Raw genomic sequence first — 24,949 nt, forward strand, 5'->3', positions numbered from 1 at the left:
TAAACCAGCAAAGGACCAGCTTAAACCAGCAAAGGACCAGCTTAAACCAGCAAAGGACCAGCTTAAACCAGCATCCTACCGTCAAAACATACCTAACCAGCATATGCTGTTTTTTTCAACAGGGATATTCTCTGAAAGGTAAATGTGACCGCAACAACACTTTTCAGAAATGACTCAGAATCTATTTTTTTAACCAGTTCACTGAGTCCGTCCGAACGAATCGATTCGATGAAATGAATGAATCGAATTCCCACCGCTTGCACGTATTCCCACCCTGAATTTCCCTGTGCTACTACCCCGAAGGCTCACCTTCTGAGTATTAATTACCTCACGCTGATAACCCTACTGGACCAGCGTCGCGTGCGTCATAAATATTCATGATTACTCCTTCGCCATAGTAGGAATGGGTACATTTGTGTTCCCGGCCCCGCCTCCCACTCATCCCAGCGTCTCGGTGTGTGTTTGAGTGTGTATGTGTGTGAACTCCTTGAGCATTCACGATCGCCTCTAATCACAGATCTCCAATCAAACAGCAAGCCCAGCTTCATCGAAACGCTGCAGAAAACGCAGATAATGGAATACCGGTTTTCCCAATCTATTCCCAGTGAACACTGATGGATTAATTCGGGAATAATATACATCCATCGCACGGTAAGTTGTTAGAGGAGGTCGGAGGGGTGAAATGATGAAGCATGTGGTAGTTGCAACCTGCCATTGTCTCGTGCGTCCGGTGTTATTTTGTGTCAATTTTATATTTGCTGGCAAGGAAACGGGGACATTTCTTAACACGCCTGTTATTTGGATCTCAGAAATAATTGCGTATAAAAATGCGCTAATAGTCAGTAATAGTAAATCATGTACAACTTGGGACACCTAGTGAAAGCTACATGATGGAAACAAGTGATCTTCTCATCGTACAGCCTTGATGGAGCATCTCCGTGATGATTGACACCTGTCCTCATGGCATGATGCATCAGTGATGGAGAAGTCGCATTTGAAAGGCATAAAATGCACTAATAGGGAAGTTTCGAAGATTGTGTGCGCCAGCGACCGAAATAAATTATACGATGCGTTTTTACGCGCAAATACGAAGAGTTTAATCGAATGTCATATGGAGTGCCAGTAATGCTGGACACACAGATGGGTCCACATAGCCTTTGGGCTCAGTTCACAGGAAAATGCATTCGATCAGATACATCTTTTGGATAGAAAAGCAGAATTTAGTGATTCATTTAATCGACTGTATCCTGCCGATTTTTGAAGATCATTTGGGATCTTTCTGCACCAATGCCTGACTGTAGTATATCCTGAAGACATGAACTGGTCACATGATGGGGGAACCCACAGAAGTTAGTGGGCCACACATTGCATTGCATGTTTAAAGCATGATCTCTGGTTGCTGTGGTTACCCAAATGAAGGATCTGGAACTTAAAAATAAATTCATTTAAAAATATAACAGGTATTTTGTTTTTTTTATAGTCATGCTTGACCTGAAATCACTCAGTCTTATAGCCTAATGCTCAGAAAAAAGGTACAAAAGCTGTCAAAAGGTACACCTTTACATCTTTATTTACACCTAAAGGGTGCATTTTGGTACCTTTTTCAAGGGCCACAGTGACCCTTTTTTCTCTGTGTATTAGTGGTTAGTAACCAATAGTGGTACCAACAAGGTGGTGTTTATTGAATTGGTGAAATATGTGTGTTTTTGTACATCTGAGCTTTACATGTGGAGAGAATTTGAAGTCTGAGTTGGTTGTTTAACCGAAGTACTTGTGTTTTTTCATCGTTTAATTCTAGAGTGACTAGGAAAGATTTTACTATTTAGATTTAGCTATCATATACTAAACACGCTTTTTTTTCTGTATGCTTTTTGGAGCAAAAAGTAAGTCAACCATTGTCTTTGATTTTCTGCCAAGTAGGACATGTTCCTGGATCAGCATCAACATCTTTTGCCATTGCTGTCAGACTAACCCAGCTGTATCTCTAACTATTAGCTGCTCTAAAGTCATGGAAAAAGAACAGCTTGGTAATAATGCTGTTGAAGCTCTGTTGCCAGCCCTAACCCTAAAATCTGATTAGTTGACAGGACTGTTGTTCCTGGACCAACAAGGATGTTGATGAACATAGCTTGTCTAGGACAAGGAAAAGCCTACGGAGGGATTCATTTCGTAACATCTGTTCATGAGAAGTGAACACATGGCTGATAGATGGATGGTAATCTCACAGTCTGACTGATTCCTGACTGATATAAACCGTTTGCAACATTATAAATGTATTTTGTCACATTTGGTAAATTTAATGCATCCTTACTGAATAAAAGAAAAAAAAAAATGATAATGCATATGAAATAAATATGTACAGACTACACAAAATATATAGACTACTATTGCATCAAGACAGTTGCAAAACAGCACAAAAATGCAGAAAATATTGCAGTTCTTGAGAAAAGGTACTGTAAACCCGTTCAGTCAATAAGAAAGAAAAATTGGGACTGCATAAACCTCTTTCCTGAAAATCTGAAGGTAGAAGTTACTATAAAGTGCAGCAGATGTGAGCCGCTGCCATGATTTACTGTATATTAACCTCAGTATCCTGTCCTGTAGGAAAATCTGAGACAAGGACAATGTTTGAGCACAAATTAACAGGTCATTGTGTTTGCCACGGGTTTATTTGTCGATTTTCATTTGGTAAGTGTCCTGGCAGTGTTTGAACAGCATGATATATAGACAAGTACTTGATTGTTTAGTTGTAAAAGGACCATTTAATCGAAAATGCTATGAAGTGTGCCAGGTCAGATATCCATCAGGTGTGAAGTCGGCTGTAATGCTGACCAGAGAGACAGGAAGATGAATAATACTGAGATCCGCTGTGACCCCTTTCATTCGTCTGAAAGTTAAAGCTTTGGTTAATTCTCTAAGGCAGCTAATCGGAAACGCCTCAGTCGAGGTTTTAATTACCCAGCAGTTGAAATGCAAAGGAAAATCATGGTTTCCCCCTAGAACAACTTTTTGCGGGGCACTGCTGACTTTCCCGTATGCCAGTAATGGATTTTCCCTGACTGTTAATTGCTGGTGAATTGGAAAGAGGATATAGTGTGCAGCTCTTGAAGGCTTTGAAGTGAGAATTAGCCACGCGAGACGCTTTGGATTTATGCGTTCGTTCCAGAGAACACATTTAAACTGAACTCTGCTTGACTGCGCTTCATTTGCTCATTTCTGTGCTGACATATTTAAAACGGTTAGATGAATACTTAACCCATCACACAGTTAAAAAACGTAATTTGGTGTCACAGTTAATATATGTGAAAGTTCTGTTCCATATACATGATAAAACATCGTTTTTATGTTTTCTGCTGAAAATGTCAGTGGGTTTGCCCGCTGAACGCTTTCTAGGGAGTTGTGGGTGTTATTGGGGTGATCTGCGTGGATGTTGATTCGTGGTCACTAGGGTTAGCTAGTTGGTTGCTGCTCGAGTGTTCTGTGTAGTTGCTTAGTGTAGCGCAATTGTTCTGCTTTCTAGGACAGCTTCTTTTGGTCGAATTTCCATATTTAGTAGGGCTGCACAGTATTGGAAAAAACACTGACATTGCAATATTTCTATATGAAAAATAAAACCACACGAATTCTCACAAAATTATTTGAATATTCGGAAAGAATTAATAATTCTGAATCTGAAATCATTGGGGGGTCATTCCATGTCAAATCAACCAAATTTCAGAAACTAAAGTCAACAGATTGTACTAATAAACGTACCAATTTCTGTGTAAAAAATACATCGTGATGCTGCCATTTTTCTAGAAGTTATTTTTTTACCCCCCTGTAATCTGGCTTCGAATCTCAGGTGAAAATTGTCATTTTGACCTCCGTCTATAAAATATACATCCATGACATTTACTATTTTGGCTTTCGTCACTATACATATTAATCTTTCTTCATAAAAAAATAATGCAAATTCAAACATTTGAGCTGGTTGAATTGACACGGAATGACCCTGGGGTGATTTTGTTGAGGAAAAAAAATAAAAATAAATAAATTGTGTGTTCACGAGGGGTGTGACGAGATCTTGTGACACGAAATCTCGCAAGATTAAGGTGAAAAGCTGGCTGCGCCCGAAAGCTGAAAAATGCTGCTTTCATCTTTCTTCATAAAAAAAGAATGCAAATTCAAACATTTGAGCTGGTTGAATTGACACGGAATGACCCTGGGGTGATTTTGTTGAGGAAAAAAAAAAAAAATAAATAAATTGTGTGTTCACGAGGGGTGTGACGAGATCTTGTGACACGAAATCTCGCAAGATTAAGGTGAAAAGCTGGCTGCGCCCGAAAGCTGAAAAATGCTGCTTTCGGAGGATGCATTCCAAGGCGGAAGGCATCAAGGCACGTCCGGATCCAATGTCAGCTTCACTTCCTGTCTCCTGAGATGCGTTCATTTGATCAGTTTTTGAAGCACAAGTCATTGCCTGATAAGGCAGCAAGGCAACAAGTCAGCAGCCTTAGCTTTCGGATGCAGCCGCTGTCTTGCGATATCACCATGACCAAGTTTGAGGGTGAAGTTAGCATTGAAGATGCCACTGCTATGTTTACATCACATTTCTGCACTGTCGTTTTGCTTTTTTAAATAGAAATAAAAACAATTTAATTCAGTTGGATAACAGCCACTTCAATTCTAAAATTAAAGTGCCTGCTCTGCTCATCCAGCGTGAGCTGCAGAGTCGCACACAGTGCAGCAGGAATCACAGTTCACATGACAAGACCGTGTATATAAGACTAAGACTCCCAATATCAAATCTTTCTTAGGCTGGGCTGTGTAGTAACGGTGTCTTAGCTCTGTATCATCCTTGAAGAAAAATAAGGTCTCTGCACTTTTTAATTTGAGAGAGTACTTAGTTTATGGTTGCACTTATTGTTTGCAGTTAATAAGACTAAGTAAAAACTTATTTATTTTTGTTATTTGTATTCTTTATTTCGATGTTGAATTTGTGGAATGGAGTTCAGTTAGGAGGTCACACACATCTTCAATCAGAGGTTCTCATAACTCATATAACAGAGCTCATCATAACTCATATACAGTTCTAACACCGTGTCCTAACTACACGCGCCGCGACATGCGATAAAAGGTATCTTTTCTATGTTAATCGGAGTTTTTGTCCTAACTAGCCATGACGGCGTAACGCAAAATTTCTATTTTAGAAATGGTTTCTATTTCCGCGACATTGCGGGTGGAACAACAACATACAAACTATATGACAGTGATAATCTCAGGTGATTATTTGCTTTATTCAGAGTTAAAAGTGTCTAATATGAGTTTAAATATCATTTTGCGTGACATTTATAGCCTGAAAGCAACAACAGAGAGTTTACCTCAGATCTTGAAAATAAATTAAAGCAAAGATGCACGTTAAAAAACTGTGAACTCACTCAACTGTGTATTCCATAACAAAGATGGCATCAATCATTCTGTATGTACTTTTAATGATGTTTAAAAGGTTTAATATTTATGAATTAGATTATAAACTTGTCCATTTCGTAGCGAGTGCAGAGCGCTTCAAGAGAGAGCCCACCCACACATGCTTCTGATTGGCTGTGATATTTGTCACTTGTCACCGGTCGCGGTGTCACGTCGCATCTAGTGTGGACACCCAAATTGCTTGTCGCTGGATGCCAGTCAGTTTAGTTTGTGGCAAAACCTTTTACAGTGCTTGTATATTGTTGTATTTTACTGCATATGATAATTTGTACTCCGTATAGCTGAAATGATTTTCATTTCAATAAAACATTATTAGTTAAAAAATGTCATAATGCACCTGCAGACTGTTTTTCATGTCTAGCAGACTATTCATTTCAGACTATTCATTCCAATCTTGTGTCTCGTCTCGTGAGCTAAGTGTCTCGTCACACCCCTAGTATTCACACTTCAAGGCACTACAATAATTTGGATATAGTCAATTCAATTCAATTCAAGATTATTTGTATAGCACTTTTCACGATACAAATCGTTGCAGAGCAGCTTTACAGAAAATTAAGTTTCTACAATATATTTAGAAGTACAGTAGCATGTCAGTGGTGACTATGTCAAATTGATGTACATATGGCCAAATGCAAAAAGCTCTACCTCCTTTAGTGGACTTTGCTATCCTAGATACTACAAGGTAACACGTTTTGTAGCTTGGCAATGTTTCTAAGATGGCAGAATGCTATTTTTGTAACATGGGAAATATGATTTTCAAAAGACAAGTTGCTGTCTAATATAACCCAGATTTTTGACTGTAGTGGAAGTAACAGATTATCCGTTTAGTTGCAAATTGTAATCCAATAGATTCTGTGTACTGCTTTTTGGTCCAATAAGTAATATCTCTGTCTTATCCGAATTCAATAGGAGAAAATTATTGGTCATCCAATCTTTTACATTTTTAATACACTCTGTTAGCTTAGTTGAATACCCGTATAGTTTTGTAATCGATCTATGAGTATGTCATGATCTATACTCTATAGTGTCGAATAGGGCTGCACGATTAATCGAATGTGATTGTTATGCGCAATTTGTTTGTAAAGCCGGTTCTGTAATCAGCAGCAAATCATCATCACGTGCTTTCAGATGGAGCAGAATCTACTACACATAGCCATAGGTATACTTTTTAGAAGAACCAACTTAAAACACTTTTAGTGACCATAAAGTGAACACTTTCCGTGTTAGTTTTCATAGGTTACATTTCCATTGTTGTTGAGTTGTTCAATTTGACTGTTACATATTATGTATTTTATTGTGATAATTTCTAAATGGATATATTAAACAAATGAAGGTATGTATAGCAGTAAAACCGTTGTACTGCAAAATATAAAATAGACCACTGAATACAAATAATACAAATTAGATTTTTATAGTAGAACTTTAAAATCACTTAAAATTACTAATATAAATGTGTTAATGTCTTCATTTTTAAACAGTTAAACCATCTAGTTTTTATTTTGGTGGTTTACACTGTGTTCATTTGCAGCTTGGTTCTTTTGCTTCTCAGAATTTCTGAAAAACTAACGGAAAGACTAATCTGTAACCCTAACCATAACATTAGCATAGCATCAGCAGCGCATCCTGATGCTATAGGTAGCATTACTGTTTGCCGCGATCAGATCCGACCATTTTTTCAAAGTCTAATCTGTTTTTGACAGGCATGACTGCATGATTAAGTTAACCAGTGAATTTGGCTGTGGGCGGGGCTTGCGCTTAACTGGTTTTGGAGGAAAAATCCCATGACAAACATCAAAGATGGCAACTGAGCAAGAGAAATGCTGTTTATCTGAAAAAAAATATTGTTAAAATACATAAACGTGCATCCGAGTGAAACCGATTATGAGAAAAGAAAAAATGTAGGGTGGTGGAGTGGGTTATGCGAGTTGATTGTTAATTGTTTGGAGGCAGATCTGAATCTGAGCTTGCAGTTGATTGTAAGAAAGGAGCAGGTTTTACGCAGAATAAAATGACATTTTGATTAAACATTACTAGAAAATGAAACGTGCATAGACAAATCATACAATACGATGCATTTAGAATATAATCTGAATTTCCATTTCATGATGACTTTAAGCTTAGAGTATCGAGCCGATTAGCTTAGCAACTATTGTAATCAATATTGTCTAAAGGATGCTTTGTGTGAGGAACACTATTCGAGTTCCTATAAAGAGTCTCTGTCTATGAAGAGTGTTCCAGTCCAGCCGTAGACAGGAAGGCGGCTTTCTAGGTTTAGCAACAGAGTCTGTGTGTACCAGTTGGTCCTTCATCATTTATCTTAGCTGGGCCTCATGAACCCCCAGTCCATTAGTGGCTTCTGACTGGTATCGCATTACACTGATGGCAGTCAGAGAGATGTTGTGCTGGAGATATGTCACAGCCGTTCCCTCGGGGCAGCGCTTGGATCTCAGGCTAAGATGCGCCAGCAGGAGAGATGCTGTCCTGGCTGGGATGGACACAGCCAGAGGGCTTTATCTCTCCTCAAACCTTAACAGTGAATAACCTGACCTGAGTATTTCCCACACATTCATGCATATGTCATGCAAACAGGATATTTTTGTCATGTCGTATTTGGGTATGTCATTATACAGTATTTATGCTTGCTGTTTTGCTATTTGTGTGGCTTCTCTGTTTAGTTTTTCCCAAAGGATAGAATAAACCAAACTAGCTGTTTTATCTACTTTTTGAGAGCTTAATCAATAGAGACCAAGAGTATTTTAAGAATAATTAGTGGTGTTTGCTAAGGCAAGCATTACTGTTAATATTACTTGGGGGTTTTGGAAAATCCCATACAATTAATAACTGCTTTGGTGCATACAATTCTGCACCATTTGTGCTACATGAATGATGATTTAAATTGTATGGATTTTTGAGGCGGGGGTTCAAATACTAATACTCAACATTTCATATTATGGATGATAAAGCATAAAATCTCATAGTGAAGGAAAAATCCCAAGTGATAGACACCAGAATATCATCCTTGTAGGTGGAATCTTTTGACTTGGGCCAGTAAGCAACAACCTAGAAATGCCCTAACAAACACCCACAATACCTTAGGATCATTGCAAAGTGTTTGGCACAGGCAAGTGCAACTCATATTTCCTTCAAAAAACACTTCCTCTATGGATCCAAACTAAAGCTTTGTGTAATAAGGTTGAAGACAGTTTAAAGGAAAGAAGAGCATTTCCCACATTGTTATAACACGTTTGATCTAAGTTTAGATTGATTGTGTCTCTCTGTGTGTTTTATTTCTATGCAAGGTGTGATGCTGATTAGTTTTCATCTTTTAAGGTGATGTCACATTTATGATTTTTTTTTTTTAGCAAATTCAGTCATTTCCCCACTCAAATTCACAATAGGTTCAAGTTGACCAATGGAAAGCAGCTTGTTTTAAAGGTTATTCTTTGTGAATTGTGCTTCATACATCACTGCACTGTTTACAATAGACGATGGACTTTATTGGACACAGAATTTTTCAAATGTGATCGCATGTTTAAACGTACAGTGGTGGCCAAAATTATTAGAACACCAGTATTTTCACCAGCTTAAAAATGGTTTTTAGTCAGTTATTTCTATCTTTTGCTGTAGTGTGTCAGTAGGAAATATCAGTCTACATGTCCAAACATTCATTTTGCCATTAATTGTAATAACCCAGTGAGATTTCTGAGCCACAGCCAGTGCTCCACACAGAGATCTGATCTCATCATCATCCAGTCTGTTTGGAATGACATGAAGAAACAAAACAAACGGAGACAGACTAAATCCTGTAAATGTAATCACCTCCCTAATGTCAACAAACAGTAGCTATGTTTCCATCCACCTATTTTTATGCGCATTTTGGAATATTGCGTTAAAAACCGCTGGATGGAAACTAGGGGTGGGCGATATAGCCTCTAAATTATATCACGATATTTCAAGAATATTTGCGATAATGATATTTATGACAATATAGAAAAAAATATGGAACAATGTTTTATTGGTGACTGCAGCTGGCAGGCAGCAGTATTTATTAGTGCAAACAAAATGAAGGGCATTTTTCATCCTTTTCCAATGAGCTATTGTCATCGATGACAGACTACATAATTCGAAGTGTAAATCTATTGTCATAAGCTGTGTGTTCGACGTGAAGCAGACCGATCGGTGTATGACATCAAAATACCGCAAGAGTGACTTACCCCTTATTACGTCTGCGGCACGTTACGGCTCCGACGCGGCCAATCTAGTCAATGCTTGTGTTTACACCAACCGCGCCGCGGCACGTTTCAGAAGCGTCCCAGAAGCGGCTCTCCGCGCCGCTTCGCTAAAGATAGGTGCCTCGCCTATTTTTGACGGTAAGAGTGTGCGCTCGAATTTGCTAAGTCGAACACACCTATTGGGTTTGTGGTGTTGTTGTTGTGCGTGCAAGGGAACGTAAATGCGCCATAAGTCATTGCGTCGCCATATCAGTGATGATATGTATATGACACTTTTTTTATGATGTAAAAATTTATACCGCTATTATCGTGGACGGTATGATATGGTAAACCCCTAATGGAAATGCCAAGATGCACATTTTAAAAATGCGCATAAAAAAAACTTAAGCGCACATTTGAGTAGGATAAACTTTTTATCAGATTAGAAAAAATGTGCATAAACTACGATGGAAACACATTTACCGAATAAATTCCTCCATGCGCATCGAAAAAGTCATGTGACTTTGCACTATGAGACAGGATAACTTGACTAGCAGCTGACCGATCTCATTCACAGCATCTATATGTTGTTTTGGTCATTCTGAAAAGCCTGAGCAAAGTCTGTCGTCAAAGTATTTCTGTATAATTGTCTTACACGACTGCGTTCCCAAACAGCAGCATTCACCTCCGAAAGCAATGACTGCATTTATTGTGTTTCATCTGCTCACTCTGAGGCGCTAGTAATTTATCATAATTATTATATTCAATGCAATTCATTTCAAGTTTATTTGTATAGCGCTTTTCACGATGCAAATCGTTGCAAAGCAGCTTTACAGAAAATTAAAGTTTCTACATTATATTTAGTAATTGCTTATCAGTGGTGACTATCTCAAGTTGAGGGCCATATGGCAGAAATGCACGGTAAAAATCAAGCAGTTAGTTAATGTCATGTAATCAAACAGACGGTGAACACTATTAACAGCAATCATTATATGTTGCGATCAAACTTATAGCAAAATTTGGTCGTTTTGTATTCAGTGGCTTCTCCTAGTTTTCTTAGTGATATTTAGTGCCAGTTTACCAGGAAGTGATGCTTTTGTTCTCTTGGAGTCCTTGTATGGAAACGGTGCTTTATTCACAAATCTTTTATGTGATATTCCAGTTTTGTGCATAAATTTAATTCGAATCTCTGAATGGAAACATAGCTAGTGTCACCTTCCATTCGGTATTCAAGCATATTCCTTCACAAAAAAATAGGAAATCAGAAGCGTTGATAAACATTCTGTTTTCTTTTTGTATTTTGTTTTATATGCTGCAATGTCATATTATTCCTCCATCTCCTTTTGTCTTCGAGACCAGTCCTGCATGCTTTCTCGAAGCAATTGACATCTTGGTGAACGGTGTCTCCAGAATTCACGATCAGAGGCTGGAGTAGACCCTAACCATAAACTTTCAGTAGGTCTTGCTGTAGAGTCCTTAAACCTCTTCTTCGGTGCTCCTCTGTCGTGATGGCCAAGGACGAGTGCAGCTTGCAGCACAGTCTTGGGTAGGTGATAATTCTCCATCTTGAAGACGTGGTCTGCCCAGTGCAGCTGCGTTTTGAACAGCATGGCCTTGATGCTTGATGGAGCTCTGCCTGTTCAAAGACTACAGTGTTAGTAATGAAATCATTCCAGTGAGTATTGGGGGCTTTGTAAGTTACTTTTAAAAGTAATGCATTACAATATTGCGTTACTCCCTAAAAATAACTAATTGCGTCACTTAGTCACTTTTTATGGAAAGTAATGTGTTATGTTACTTTTCTGTTACTTTTTCTCTTCTGGGCTGGTTTTGCTTGTTTGTTTTCAGTATAAAAAAGTTAGATTTTTGGCAATAAGCCCTTTCACACCAAAAGCGAAATGAAAAAGGAAGGAAGGAATCAGGCTGAAGGAAATGTAAATTCAAAAATCTCAAACAAACCTTTCAGCTGTACTGACACTCTGGATTGCATGACGAATAGAATGCAAGAGTATTTCAATACTTTCTAATCCATCAAAAAAAGGAAACACAAATGCTATGTTCATCTAAAGTCATTTTTACTTATTAGTATGGTTAAAGTTTGAGGAATTTTGAATCTGTTTTTGTGTAACTGAGATGAGTAAAACTGAGATGAGTAAAAACTAAATGTTGACATTTAGTCTAGATAGAACTACAGTAACATCATGTTCACACAGCGCACACAACGACTCTGCACTTACTCCTGATTTCTCTCAACACGAGGACAAGAGAGCTGTCAGTCAATACATGGGGAAACAAAGTAACTGGAGTTATTTATTAAAAAAAGAAACTCCCATATTTCCTTGTAAATTAAAATAATGTTACTTTACTAGTTTCTTTAAAAAAGTAATCCGATTATGTAACTCACGCTACTTGTAATGCATTACTCCCAACACTGAATGGTATGGAGGCAGCACTGGTGGAAGTGCTCAAGAAGTTGCAGGTGGTGACCATATACCCACAGGAGGGTGGTCAGTCTATTTTCATTTAAAGCAATTGGTGCTTTTTGATTTGGGTTGTTCGAAATATTCAAAAATAGTTTGTTTCCTTCAATTATCTTAAAATCACAAATATAAGACATGCACTCTTTCATTAGAAAAAAAAAAAACAACTGGTCAAAATAACAACAACAAAAAAAAATGATGATAATATTAATAATAAAGATTTAGATTTTAGGTCATATAGTCCATCCCTAGTATCGAATGCTTTGGTAAGGTCAAGGTACATGAAACTGCTTGATGAATAGAGCTGTTTTCCAGCTCAGATATATATCCAAGTCAACATATGTAAAGTGCTGCTTTGTTTACATTTCATATATCTGCATATATCTCATATATCCTTGTTTTGGTTTCTCCTGTTAAAAATGACAAATATAGACTATTGATACCTGCTGATATAGACATTTAATTCCTCTCATGCAGGCGCAGAACACGTGCTGGTTGTTCAAGCGCATCTTTTCGGTCCAGGCGCAGCCGATGTGAGGCGAAAACGTGGTTGGCTTTTGTTGCCACTAGTTCTTGAAGTCGACTTTGTATATCCTGGGCTTAACTTGTTCTTTTTTGAGAGTAATGTCAGACTTGCACGTTACTTCTGACAATGTGCTTGTACTCTCTTAAGAGAAACTCTTAGCGTCTAGTTCTCCTAAAGGTGCATTTTTGAGTTTTTAAGTGGCCATTACAGATCTTCTTTTGAGTCCAGTTAACTGTGTTTTGACAGAACTTGCAGAACGTTTGCTGTCCTGAGTCATAGAAATCCTTGGGATGCTGCTCTGCTTTGAGTTCCCTATACCTTAGATGTTTCATATGTCCTCTTTGACAGGGTTGTTTCTTCTCTCAAAACCCAAGTATTGTAAAAAGTAGTCATGTAGCACCATGCTCCAGTCAAATACGGGGAGATGCTACTTACTTGCTCAGATGACATGTTGTTCGGATAAAGTCTTTGTAGGACTTTCTTCTTGCTGTCACTGGGTCTTGCTGTAGAATGATTCAAGGATTTGCTCTAAAATGTTCACAGGAAACCATGGACTTCCCTCAAACTCTGCAAGTAACTTGCAATTTTATGTTCCAACTAGATATGCCAATAGAGAGGACAAAGTTCCATAGTACAGCCCTAAGGTGAAAGTGTTTTTTCGCTTTTACCAAGAAACATTTTCTAGAAAGGCAATAAGATGAGAGTTTTTATAGTTACACAAACAATATTAATTCTAATGAATTTAGTTTTAGTTAGATTGCAGCCTAAATTGATATTAAATTGGTGTCTCAGAGGTCAAAGTCTTATTATTTTGAAGATGTTTCCAACCCAACCACATGAAGTGGTTCTGTTTGTAAGTACTGTTTGAGCATGCAGTTTCAATTATTTTGTGTGATCTCACTTGTACGGAAATAATTGTAGGTAAAACATCCATGAGCAGATTGTACAAAAACCTATACATGACATTCATATGAATTTGCAAACAATAGACCTTTTTCACAGTCCGCGTGTCGTCACATCTGGATTCAATTGGTAGCATAAAACATTTCCATCTGCATTATTGTCAGTGGGCATATTAAACTAATTTTGTTGAACTTGACACTAAACAATAGTATTTCGAACAGTCTGTTTAGCCTTACATATGATACCTTACCATTTGTGTAATCTTCCATTTTAACGTGAAACATTATGTAAGCGAGGTGATTATTAGCATTGGACAGTCATGAGATAAATGCGGCTGCTCGCATAACTGCAGGAGGAATACTTGGAGTTAGGCATGCACTGATGTATCGGCCGCCGATATTTACACTGAACAAAATTATAAACGCAACACTTTTGTTTTTGCCCCCATTTTTCATGAGCTGAACTCAAAGATCTTGTTCTACCTCAGAACGCCGGCTCCTGCGTCAGCAGCATCATACGCATGCGTCGTGGTACTCTCGTGAACGATGTCCTTACTTTCTTTCTGGGTCTTGAACGTGGTAGTTGTGTTGCTGTCTATGCTTTCTTTTTTTTTTCACTCTCTTTATTCCTTTCTATCTTATACTGTTTCTGTGTCCTGATTTTTTTCTTGCCAGGTCTCAAGAATCGTCTGCATTACACTAAATAACCAGAATATAACAGTCAAAATTACTTACAAAACATGTCTTGTAAAATCAGTACGGTCCTTTTCAAGGAAGAGTGGAAGGCCGTGGAGAACTGCTGTTCATCGCCCATTGATGTCAGATGTCTGTACAACCATTTCAAATTGTATTCACTCTAAAACTGTATTCATTGTTCTTTGCACCAGACAATGAAAACAGACCTTTAATCCAACAAACTAGATGCTCTTAAGTACTGTTTACTAAAGTTGTTTAGTTTAACTATTGCATCCACCTGAAAGTTCACATAACACAGTGTAATTAAGTAAATTCAACAAATTTGTAAACATCTGTTATGTTTACTCGCTTTTCTTAAGTAGATTCAGTGATTACTTTTTACAGTGCAAAACAAAATAAAATCTGTACAAAATATAGTTTGTCAGATGGCATAGTACGGCCATATGCTAACGTGACATGCTGACCCATCCAACGAGTGAAATGCCCGCTCTTAGCTGTAAAGTCATCATAGGTAAGTCGCAATGGCAATGCACCGGCGTTAGAGTTTATCCGAGGATATGTCACGAACCTCGAATAGTTGTTTTTTAAAATCGGTATCGGTATTGGCCAAAAAAATCATATCGGTGCATCCCTACTTGGAATATATATATACACCATTTTAATTTTTAGATTTAATGTTATTGTTTTTATTATTGCGCCATGTTTATTATGATTACTCTCCGATCTTGTCTACAATATAATGCTATCCAGTCACTGCATTCAGACCTTGGGGATATGACATGTTTTAGATGATAAAACCAGTTATTTTTGAATAATCGACTCTGGGCTGAAAAATATTACTTTATTTGAAGAACCTCAATTTGATCTAATATGTGATGATTGTATCGGAAAGTATAGTAAATGCATGATAGCAATGCTAACATTATTATTGTTTAATTTGTAGTCTTTACCTCCTAGTTAATGTTTTATTTAGATGTATAATCTCATCCAATTTTATTGCTCTTTAAAGGGGTCATATGATGCGATTTAAATTTTTCCTTTCTCTTTGGAGTGTTACAAGCTCTTGATGCATAAAGAAGATCTGTAAATTTGCAAAGACTAAAGTCTCAAATCCAAAGAGATATTCTTTATAAAAGTTAAGAGTCAACCACGCCTACCTAAAACGGCTCATTCTAACACATATTTGCATAACGCCGCCCAAATGTTCACACAAAGAAAGAAGGCGTAACTTTGATTTTCGCTGTAGTATTGTTGAAAGCGAAACTACTTTGTATGGCCTTCCAAAAGAGGACACAACTAGAAATCAGTGGTTAAGTTGTACTTTCAACACTGTTCTGGAACAGTTCAACCCAAATATTCAGATGTGTGCAGCGCATTTTATGGAGGACGAGGACTGTTTCCTGGGAGTAGCGCTTGTTGATTGTCGTTTCTCCGATCACAAATGCAGACATGTTTACGTGGCGCGATACACAACACAACGTGTAAAAAGACAGTATAAGTCATTATAATCAGTAATTATGTCCCCACTGGATGCAACAAATGCCTCGTTTATAATGGGTTTTAATGTTTTTGTCTCCTCACTCCGGGACACGGCATCACATTATGGTAAGGGACGTAACATTTCCGTCACACGCTTGAGGTATTCGGCCAATCACAACGCATTGGATAGCTGGCCAATCGGAGCACACCTCGCTTTTCAGACCGATGAGCTTTGTAAAAATCGACGCATTTCAGAAAGGCGGGGCATAGAGGAGAAACAATAATGTACATTATGTGGAAAATTATGTGTTTATTTACAGTTTATTTACAGACGGAGGCTAGCGACACGATGAGAGGTTTGAAGGTTTTGAAACCTCCAGTGGTGGAGGTTTGAATGCAACGCTGTCAGATTATGCATTATGAATGCGCTGATGACGTATCATGTCTGTGCGAACAGGGTGCATGGAGGTATACAAATACATATGTTGACAGGCAGATAAGACAGCCTATCGTAATGTTCGGACCGAATAATCTGATTGGTCGAACATTTTATGGTCCTACGCCTTCCACTGATTATATAAATACATATAAAAACATTTAGACCACATAACTTCATGATTGTTATCGGGATGCGAAGAGACATTCAACCTGCATAACAACATTTTTTTTTGAACCACGTCATCTACACTGGCTTTAAATCATGACATACGCGTTGTAATAACATGACAATATTTTTCTTTTGTTTCATCATATCCGATTAATGATTGTAAACTGTGGTGTAAATCTGTGATGAATTGTATATCAGTATAGTGGACGTTATTTTACGCTACTATTCGAAGCTGCCACTTTCCAAATGTGGAAATGTGAAAAATGTCTTGTCCAATTTGTAAAATACATATTAATTGTCTTTATTCTGTGTTGAAGTTTCCCATCATAGTAATGTCCTTTTTTGTCACGTTCGTAACCGAAGCTTCTAAAATAATAATAAGAAGAAGAAAAAAAAAAGAAAAAGAAAAAAACTGGCATTTCTCTAATGTTGTGTACTGACTCTTCCTGCAGGGGTTTATGATTTTATGAAGAAAAGGTTCAGTATACTGGTAATTACTATTTTTTATGTAACACTATCACTGTGAGTGTCACAACTGTAACACTGGACTTGGTCAAAACTCAAAAGAAATAAAAACTGTTATTTCGTCACGGAAAACGCAAATTGGAGAAAATGATTCATTTAAAAGTTAAATTAAATGTGTAACTAACAAAATATTGTATTTCCCACATAGTAGATGAGCTTTTTGTTACATCAAAGTTTAGGATGTTGATGTAGATGTAAATTCAAGCCGTGTGGGATATGTGGGTTTTTTCAGAAGTGGCTGTTTGTATTACCAAAATTAATTTTTTTTTTTCACCCCTGTTCTCAGTTTAGCATCTTCAGGAAAGAGTTCTCAGGTGCTCTGAAAGCTGTTAACAATTTAACAATGTGCGTCAAGGGACACACTGTGAATAAGCGATGCTAGCAGGAAGGAAGGGATATAAACTACTGTGTATCAGCATAACTGAACGTTCTAGACCTGCTAAGATGTAAACCAATGACCAAGTGTTGGACCTACAGCAGCGTCAGTTTTGCTTGAGGTAATAGTGTCATGAATCATTGTCTAGGCTGACAGGGCCCAAATGAAAAGATGTTTAGTAATGCATAGATGCAGCTCTTCTGCACCAGCTAAAGGAGTGATGAGGACTTCATTTTTTCCAAGAACAGCAGATGGAGGAAGACGGTACTGCTACATGACGAGGGCTAGGCGTGGGTGATATACTAGTAGATATGATTAATTGGTAGAAATATGTCAACCGGTAGAGATTTTGGACTATGGTCTCTTTCGCGGTTACACACTCGTGTGACATTGCTGTGCTACATTGTCATGAAAACATAATTTTAAAATTGCAATGAAAACCAAACTAGTCAAGATCCCAAACTGTACTAATATATACTTAGACGCATATCAAAACAGAAGTCTCATCAGGTGCCACTTCTTGGTGTTTTCACTGATATTTTGATATATTCATTCATTTTTTAATGTGGCTTAGCTGTCCAAATACTTTTTGGGCCATTATTTATGCTGCATGAATAGACTTAAAACTGCTCTTTTGTTGAGGCAGACTGAACAGCTGCCTCTAACTTTTTTTTCCCTAGTCTCATGTAGCTCACAAAAATGAGTACAGGAGCAGCACAAACTTTTGCAATACACTGAATTATGATGCAATTCATGGCATAAATTCACTGTGTGATGTGTATTTGCTTTAGAAAGCATAGATAGATAGATGCTCAAATACACAGTCATCATGGAAAAGAAATGCCCGTTTCAGTACATTCGCTGAAGAAAAAGTTTGGATCAATTGTGAGCAGTTCTTCCAAATCATAACCACAATAGCTTGCCCCACCAACTAGCTCCTTTAATTTCAAATGAGAGGGAAGTTTACTTCAGGTTGGAGAGGACTGTTAATTTCTGTGCCACGAGTGTCACCAAATGGAATTGCCAAAATAAAAAATAAAAAGATTTCAAACAAGTTTCCATAAACTATTCCCTAGTGGTAAGTCAAAAAATCATTCCGCCCCAAAGCTACACCATGTATTGTGGCATCGGGCTGGTTTTGATTGTGCCACAAAGCCACAGTGTTTACACTTTTCTGAGGAATCAACCCGATATGTCTTACTGAGTTGTTTCTGCTTCTAAAGCTGGTGTAGGATAAAATATTTTAACATAAAAAAAATTACACACGTCTGCTTAATTGCCGCCCTAGGAGACAGAAAATTTACATAATGAATCTCATGTGTAAAAATGTTGCTATTTTTTTTCTGTGTGTACATTTTGTGTATATGTATGGATGATAAAGGAAAAAGAGAAAAGCAGAAAAAGTGTTTGTGTTTGACCTTGTGTTGCTCTTCTGAGAATGCTGCACAGTTAAAGTCTTTTCTCTGTCGTTCTGTCTTTGTTCTGTTTTCTTTCCTCTGTTTCCTTCTGACAAAATTCCCTTCAAGGACCAGAAGTCCTCAGACTCTTTCTGGCTGCTCTTTTCAGATCCTCTGGGGAATTTGTTGTGAGCTCCTATTTGTTGTGGAAAGATAAACATGTATAGTGATGAAAGCCAAAATGTTAAATGTCATGCATGAATATTTATTGAGTAGTCCACTATTTTGTAGAGGGGGGGTCAAAATATCTCTAAAACTGATTAAAATATAGAATCTTATGAATAGACTTCAGAGAGCAAGGTAATGTGGCTCAACCTGACCATTTCAGTGCATTTTAAGCACTCAGGCATGTTTTCCATGCGCATTGTTTTTATAGAGGGCAACAGAATACAATTTTAATTTAAACATTATTTATTCTTCAGACATTGTTCTTTAAATTAAATGATTATTGGCTGTATACAACATGACCAACATTTGGTTTTTGTCCACTGAAAATGGGTAATATTCAACAATCTGAATATGGAGCCTAAATGAGACCCCCATATCTCAGGGACTGAACAATGTAGGGCCTTGAAAATGAAGATTCCAAAAGAAAAGTTTATTAAGAACTAGAATCTAAAATCATATTGTGATATCTTTAATACTTCTTGTGTTATAGGCACACAAACTTTGGAAAAAGAATATTTATGGCACTCAGACAGGTATGTTTAATGCAGTTATTGTGACTTAAGGAAACAAGATACATTTCTAGTTTTAATATTATTTGTTTTTCAGCACAAAGCCACAGTGTTTACACTTTTCTGAGGAATCAACCCGATATGTCTTACTGAGTTGTTTCTGCTTCTAAAGCTGGTGTAGGATAAAATATTTTAACATAAAAAAAATTACACACGTCTGCTTAATTGCCGCCCTAGGAGACAGAAAATTTACATAATGAATCTCATGTGTAAAAATGTTGCTATTTTTTTTCTGTGTGTACATTTTGTGTATATGTATGGATGATAAAGGAAAAAGAGAAAAGCAGAAAAAGTGTTTGTGTTTGACCTTGTGTTGCTCTTCTGAGAATGCTGCACAGTTAAAGTCTTTTCTCTGTCGTTCTGTCTTTGTTCTGTTTTCTTTCCTCTGTTTCCTTCTGACAAAATTCCCTTCAAGGACCAGAAGTCCTCAGACTCTTTCTGGCTGCTCTTTTCAGATCCTCTGGGGAATTTGTTGTGAGCTCCTATTTGTTGTGGAAAGATAAACATGTATAGTGATGAAAGCCAAAATATTAAATGTCATGCATGAATATTTACTGAGTAGTCCACTATTTTGTAGAGGGGGGGTCAAAATATCTCTAAAACTGATTAAAATATAGAATCTTATGAATAGACTTCAGAGAGCAAGGTAATGTGGCTCAACCTGACCATTTCAGTGCATTTTAAGCACTCAGGCATGTTTTCCATGCACATTGTTTTTATAGAGGGAAACACAATACAATTTTAATTTAAACATTATTTATTCTTCAGACATTGTTCTTTAAATTAAATGATTATTGGCTGTATACAACATGACCAACATTTGGTTTTTGTCCACTGAAAATGGGTAATATTCAACAATCTGAATATGGAGCCTAAATGAGACCCCCATATCTCAGGGACTGAACAATGTAGGGCCTTGAAAATGAAGATTCCAAAAGAAAAGTTTATTAAGAACTAGAATCTAAAATCATATTGTGATATCTTTAATACTTCTTGTGTTATAGGCACACAAACTTTGGAAAAAGAATATTTATGGCACTCAGACAGGTATGTTTAATGCAGTTATTGTGACTTAAGGAAACAAGATACATTTCTAGTTTTAATATTATTTGTTTTTCAGACTTTCCTCTTTAAAAGTAAAGAATAATCATATTTTTTTAAAGTGACCCACATTTGGCTTTTGACCACTGAAAATGTGTACAATTTACCAATTTACTCCTGGAGCCATATTGCAATTCCAATATCTCTGGAACTGAACCATATATGGCCTTAAACATTAAGATGCCTAAAGGAACGTTTGTTAAGACCCAATATCTAAAAGGACATTAAGATATCTTTAATGCTTCTTGAGTTACAGGCCTGCAAACTTTGGAGAAAACTTGAAAAGTGCTCTTTTCCCATTTTTGAATGGTCACCATTGGAACATAATGCAACAAAGATTGCTAAAGTGAACAGATTTTACTAATAGACCTACCAATCTCTGTGTAAAAGTAACATTATGATGCTGCCATCTTTCTGAAGTCATTTTTACCCCCTTGTAATTTGGCTCTGAATCTCAGATGAAAATTGCCATTTTGACCCCCCTATACAAAACAGTGGAGTACTCCGTAAATATTCACCCATTCACTTAATATTTTGGCTTTCATCACTATACATGTTTATCTTTGTTCAGAAAAAAAATTTGAGCCTGGGACCTCTGGTTGAGTTGACACGGAATGACCCTTAGGTATTTCAGAAATCATTTTAAGACATTTAACTGAACTCAGTTGTAGCATATTGTAGCCATGAAACCAAGAAAAGATTTAGCATTCTCAAGTCATGGGTTTCCTCCTATGCATGTATGTATTTCTTTAGTTAGTTAGTTAGTTTGTTAATTTCCCGCAACATAAAGGACACAACTTCTGTACAGGGTGCCATTCAAGTTGGAAGATGTATTTATTTATTTAGTCTCTTATTCTCATTACAGCTGCATTTATTTGAAATATTATTCAAATTTAAAATAAGTGTTTTCTATGTGAATATATTGTAAAATGTAATTTATTCCTGTGATGAAGCGCTGAATTTTCAGCATCATTACTCCAGTCGTCAGTGTCACATGATCTTTCAGAAATCATTCTAATATGCTGATTTGTTGCTCAAGAAACATTTCAGGTTATTATCAATGCTGAAAACAATTTGATGAATATATAGACCAAAAGAACAGAATTTATTTGAAAAATCTTTTGTAACATTATAAATATCTTTACCGTTACTTTCAAACAATTAAATGTGTCCTTGCTTGTTTCCACATTCATTCTCCTGTTTTTCATGTCTCTACATTTTATAGAATTGTAGTACATTTGTAATTGTTGTTAAATGCACTATTAATTTGACCTACTTCTACTTTCTCTCTTAGATTGCCAACTGTGGAACTTCTACTGAATCGATGCAAAATGGCTTCAGATAATACACACCGTAGTTACTCCATCATACCATGCTTCATATTTGTGGAGGTAAGTTTATTTTTCAGCCAAAACACGATTACCTAGCTGCATTTATTTCACTTCCGTTCACTAGTTATCATGCTGTCCCTTACTCTCTGATACGGCTTTAAGACGTCCTTTCTTTCTGAAACTGGCCGGGTATTTAATTAAATTTTTTGTCAAATCCTGTTTAATCACTGGGAACTGTATGTAGGCACTTCAAAGCGCTCGTCTCCCTCAGCAAGTCGAGTTATGCATATCTCTCAGACAGGACTGTTGGGTTTGTGAGATGAACCGCTGTGCCATTTGCCTGAACCCGAGAACATTGAATGCCAGATATCCAGGGCTGTGAGCTGCCGATACTGCAGAGGAGTATTCAGGACATCCAGCTTTCTACTTCAGCAGAAATATGTGCTAGCATGGGATCATAAACCATGTGGTGGAGTTGTAGCTTAGTGGCCAAAGATCTAGTTTCTAGCCCTGCAAGTGTTGCGTAGTGAACTATCACCACTGGATCTTTGATTGTGATGCTTGACCCTCAGGTTACTTTTGGAGTTCTGAGCAATTAGCTCTGTAATGCCTGGAGAGAGATATCTGCCGGTTTCTCATCTGGCTCAGGAAATACTGAATGCTTGTCAGAAAGATGCCTCTTTCTCCACTGAGAGTGAACGTCAACAGTGCCATTTAGGAGTGTAACGGTACACGTATTCGGACCAAAACTTTTCGGTACGGGTATTTCGGTTCGGTGCGCATGCGTACCGAACAAATACAGCATTGTTTTAACCACCGCACGAGTGAAACTTAACTGGAAACTTCCAGTTCAATATATCGTTACTTTTGGCAGGAATCTTTCAAATTATGTCAAATTTTTTCAGGAAATTCAGACAATAAATGCCGTTTTGGCGCTCTTTCATGTGGCAAGACAGATCGCTGTGTAAACGCCTCAGTTCAAACAGCAGCGTGGAGCGCGATCATCCCTTCCTATTTACTACTAGTTTTAACACAAAATAAACATGAATGAAGATCTCATGGCTCATGTAATCACTCAATTAGTGTTTCACTTGCGGAAAGACGTCAATAAAACAGCGTGGAAATAAAATGCCAGGTAGCATTTCATTTACCTCAGGCAAGTCATCGGTGTCCACAGCTCGTTATTCACTAGACAAAAGAAGTCTAGAGAAGAGCATTTCGTGAAATATTAGACTATTTACTCATTATATTTTACTTTACCTGTTGCTGATGTCTTAATTATTTAATGTATGTTTAAATAAACATGTTATGAACAATTTTATGACAGCCACTGTGTGAATGAATATATTTCAACAGCAAATATAAATGTTATAATTTAGAAGTTAATTTAAAAACATTATGTGCAATTTACACGTTTGCATGCATTTTTTTTAAGCTGAGTGTTGATTATTATATTTAAAAAATAAATATGAATTAAACTTAAGTTTAGGCTCTGTTGTTTATTGTAACCTCCCTATAGTTTAGAGCATAATCTTAGGTAGATTTGTATCCCTAAGAAAATTTTAGTTCTGTCATTACAACTCTCGGAGGGATTGGCATGGTAATGTACATGACAATGTTAATGTATTTGGTCTTAGCGGAATAGATCTGCTACACTGCTGCTGCGGCAGAGCAAGTACCGAGACTTGCTACTGCCAATACATCCACAACATGCTGCTGTGAGCATGTAAGAAATATTGCTGCTGCAAATATAACATACATGAAATAACCCCCATATAGCATACATGAATCACCTCGTAGCAGATCTATACAGGTGGAGCTGGGGAAGGTGGAGGGTTTCTGAAGCAAACTGCACTGCTACTGCAAGCACTAATCATATATTTGATGACTAAATGTAAAATGACTAAATGTAAATTTGAATGTTGAGCAGCGAGCTCATTGGCTACCGATACAGGAGAGAACCAATCAGCTGTGCCACGTGATAATGATGTCATTAGGTCAGATTGAGTTAGACCTATCGGACTGCGCCATCTAGAGTTTCATGCCAGAACTCTGTATTTATAGCTGAATTTATTTAAAGAAAGAGTCATTTTGTTCAGTAAACCACTGTTTAATCAAAAAAAAGCAAGTAATTTTATGTTTAGTTTTTTTCCCCTCTTCTGTACCGAAACCACACCGAACCGTGATGTCAAAACCGAGATACGTTCCGAACCATCATGTTTGTGTACCATTACACCCCTAGTGCCATTAAGGTACCTCTTAAAGTCCCCATTAAATCAAAATTAAATTTTTTTGGGTGTTAGTATCAATATGTTAGTCTTAAGGTTATCTATAAGGCGGTGTGCTCCAAAACGGTGACAAAATTCGCATTTAGAAGATATAAGCATTTAAAGCTTGCAAGTTCGTCACTTCCGCCAAAACGGCTCAACGATTTTTTTTGATGTCACATCGTACTTCAGCATCTCATCAAACTTTGTCCAATCAAATGCTCTCTAGAATCCGAAGTGCCCGCCCCCTACACTATAAAATAGACGCTGAAGCCGTGGCTGAAATCGGTCACTTGTCCACAGAATTAGTATTTTCTGTACAGTGAATGGCACGTAGTGCACTATATAGGGGACAGGGAACGATTCAAACAGTGTAAATATGCTTTCCATTGAGGAAAAAAAGAAGTCTGGTTTTGCGCTGTGTCACGCTAACCACCGCACCGCACACACACTGTCCAGAGACACGATAGCACGGAGCGCATCACATGCGCGAGGCGGCGCAGAATACAAAATGTATCGGAGCTATTTGAATTCAACACAGAATGCTATATTTTATAGCAATATGGATGAGATTGTGGCTGGCATACCCTGTCAAATGGGGCTTTACGGAGCTCAACGGCTCTGAACGGCTCTAGCCCAAGCTGTGATATAAACGAACGCTATTGGCTATGTTAAAAAGGGGCGGGGCTGCTTTATATGTCCCGCCCTGTCTTCCTGTTTCAGTTAAAATGACGTCAAAACATAGAGTAACGCTGCGTGTTTCTAAGCATTTCAGGGGACCTTTAATT

At 37.4% G+C, this 24,949-nt stretch overlaps 1 protein-coding gene across 2 annotated transcripts in view; it reads left to right on the forward strand.

Moving 5' to 3' along the window:
- The window catches only part of LOC107702599 (phospholipid phosphatase-related protein type 1-like), an 80,606-nt gene that overhangs the window by 17,677 nt on the left and 37,980 nt on the right, over positions 1 to 24,949 (forward strand). Inside the window, exons 1-2 of one of the 2 annotated variants that reach the window (XM_016504972.1) lie at positions 420 to 651; positions 21,858 to 21,954. In XM_016504972.1, coding sequence (XP_016360458.1) covers positions 21,895 to 21,954 — 60 coding nt within the window. In that variant the 5' untranslated portion in view covers positions 420 to 651; positions 21,858 to 21,894. Of the gene's footprint in view, positions 1 to 419; positions 652 to 21,857; positions 21,955 to 24,949 lie in introns of those variants that run through there. The other variant, XM_016504973.1, reaches the window with a different exon arrangement.

The sequence above is a fragment of the Sinocyclocheilus anshuiensis genome, unplaced genomic scaffold, assembly GCF_001515605.1.
Source record: "Sinocyclocheilus anshuiensis isolate Anshui unplaced genomic scaffold, SAMN03320099.WGS_v1.1 scaffold210, whole genome shotgun sequence".
Taxonomy (NCBI): domain Eukaryota; kingdom Metazoa; phylum Chordata; class Actinopteri; order Cypriniformes; family Cyprinidae; genus Sinocyclocheilus; species Sinocyclocheilus anshuiensis.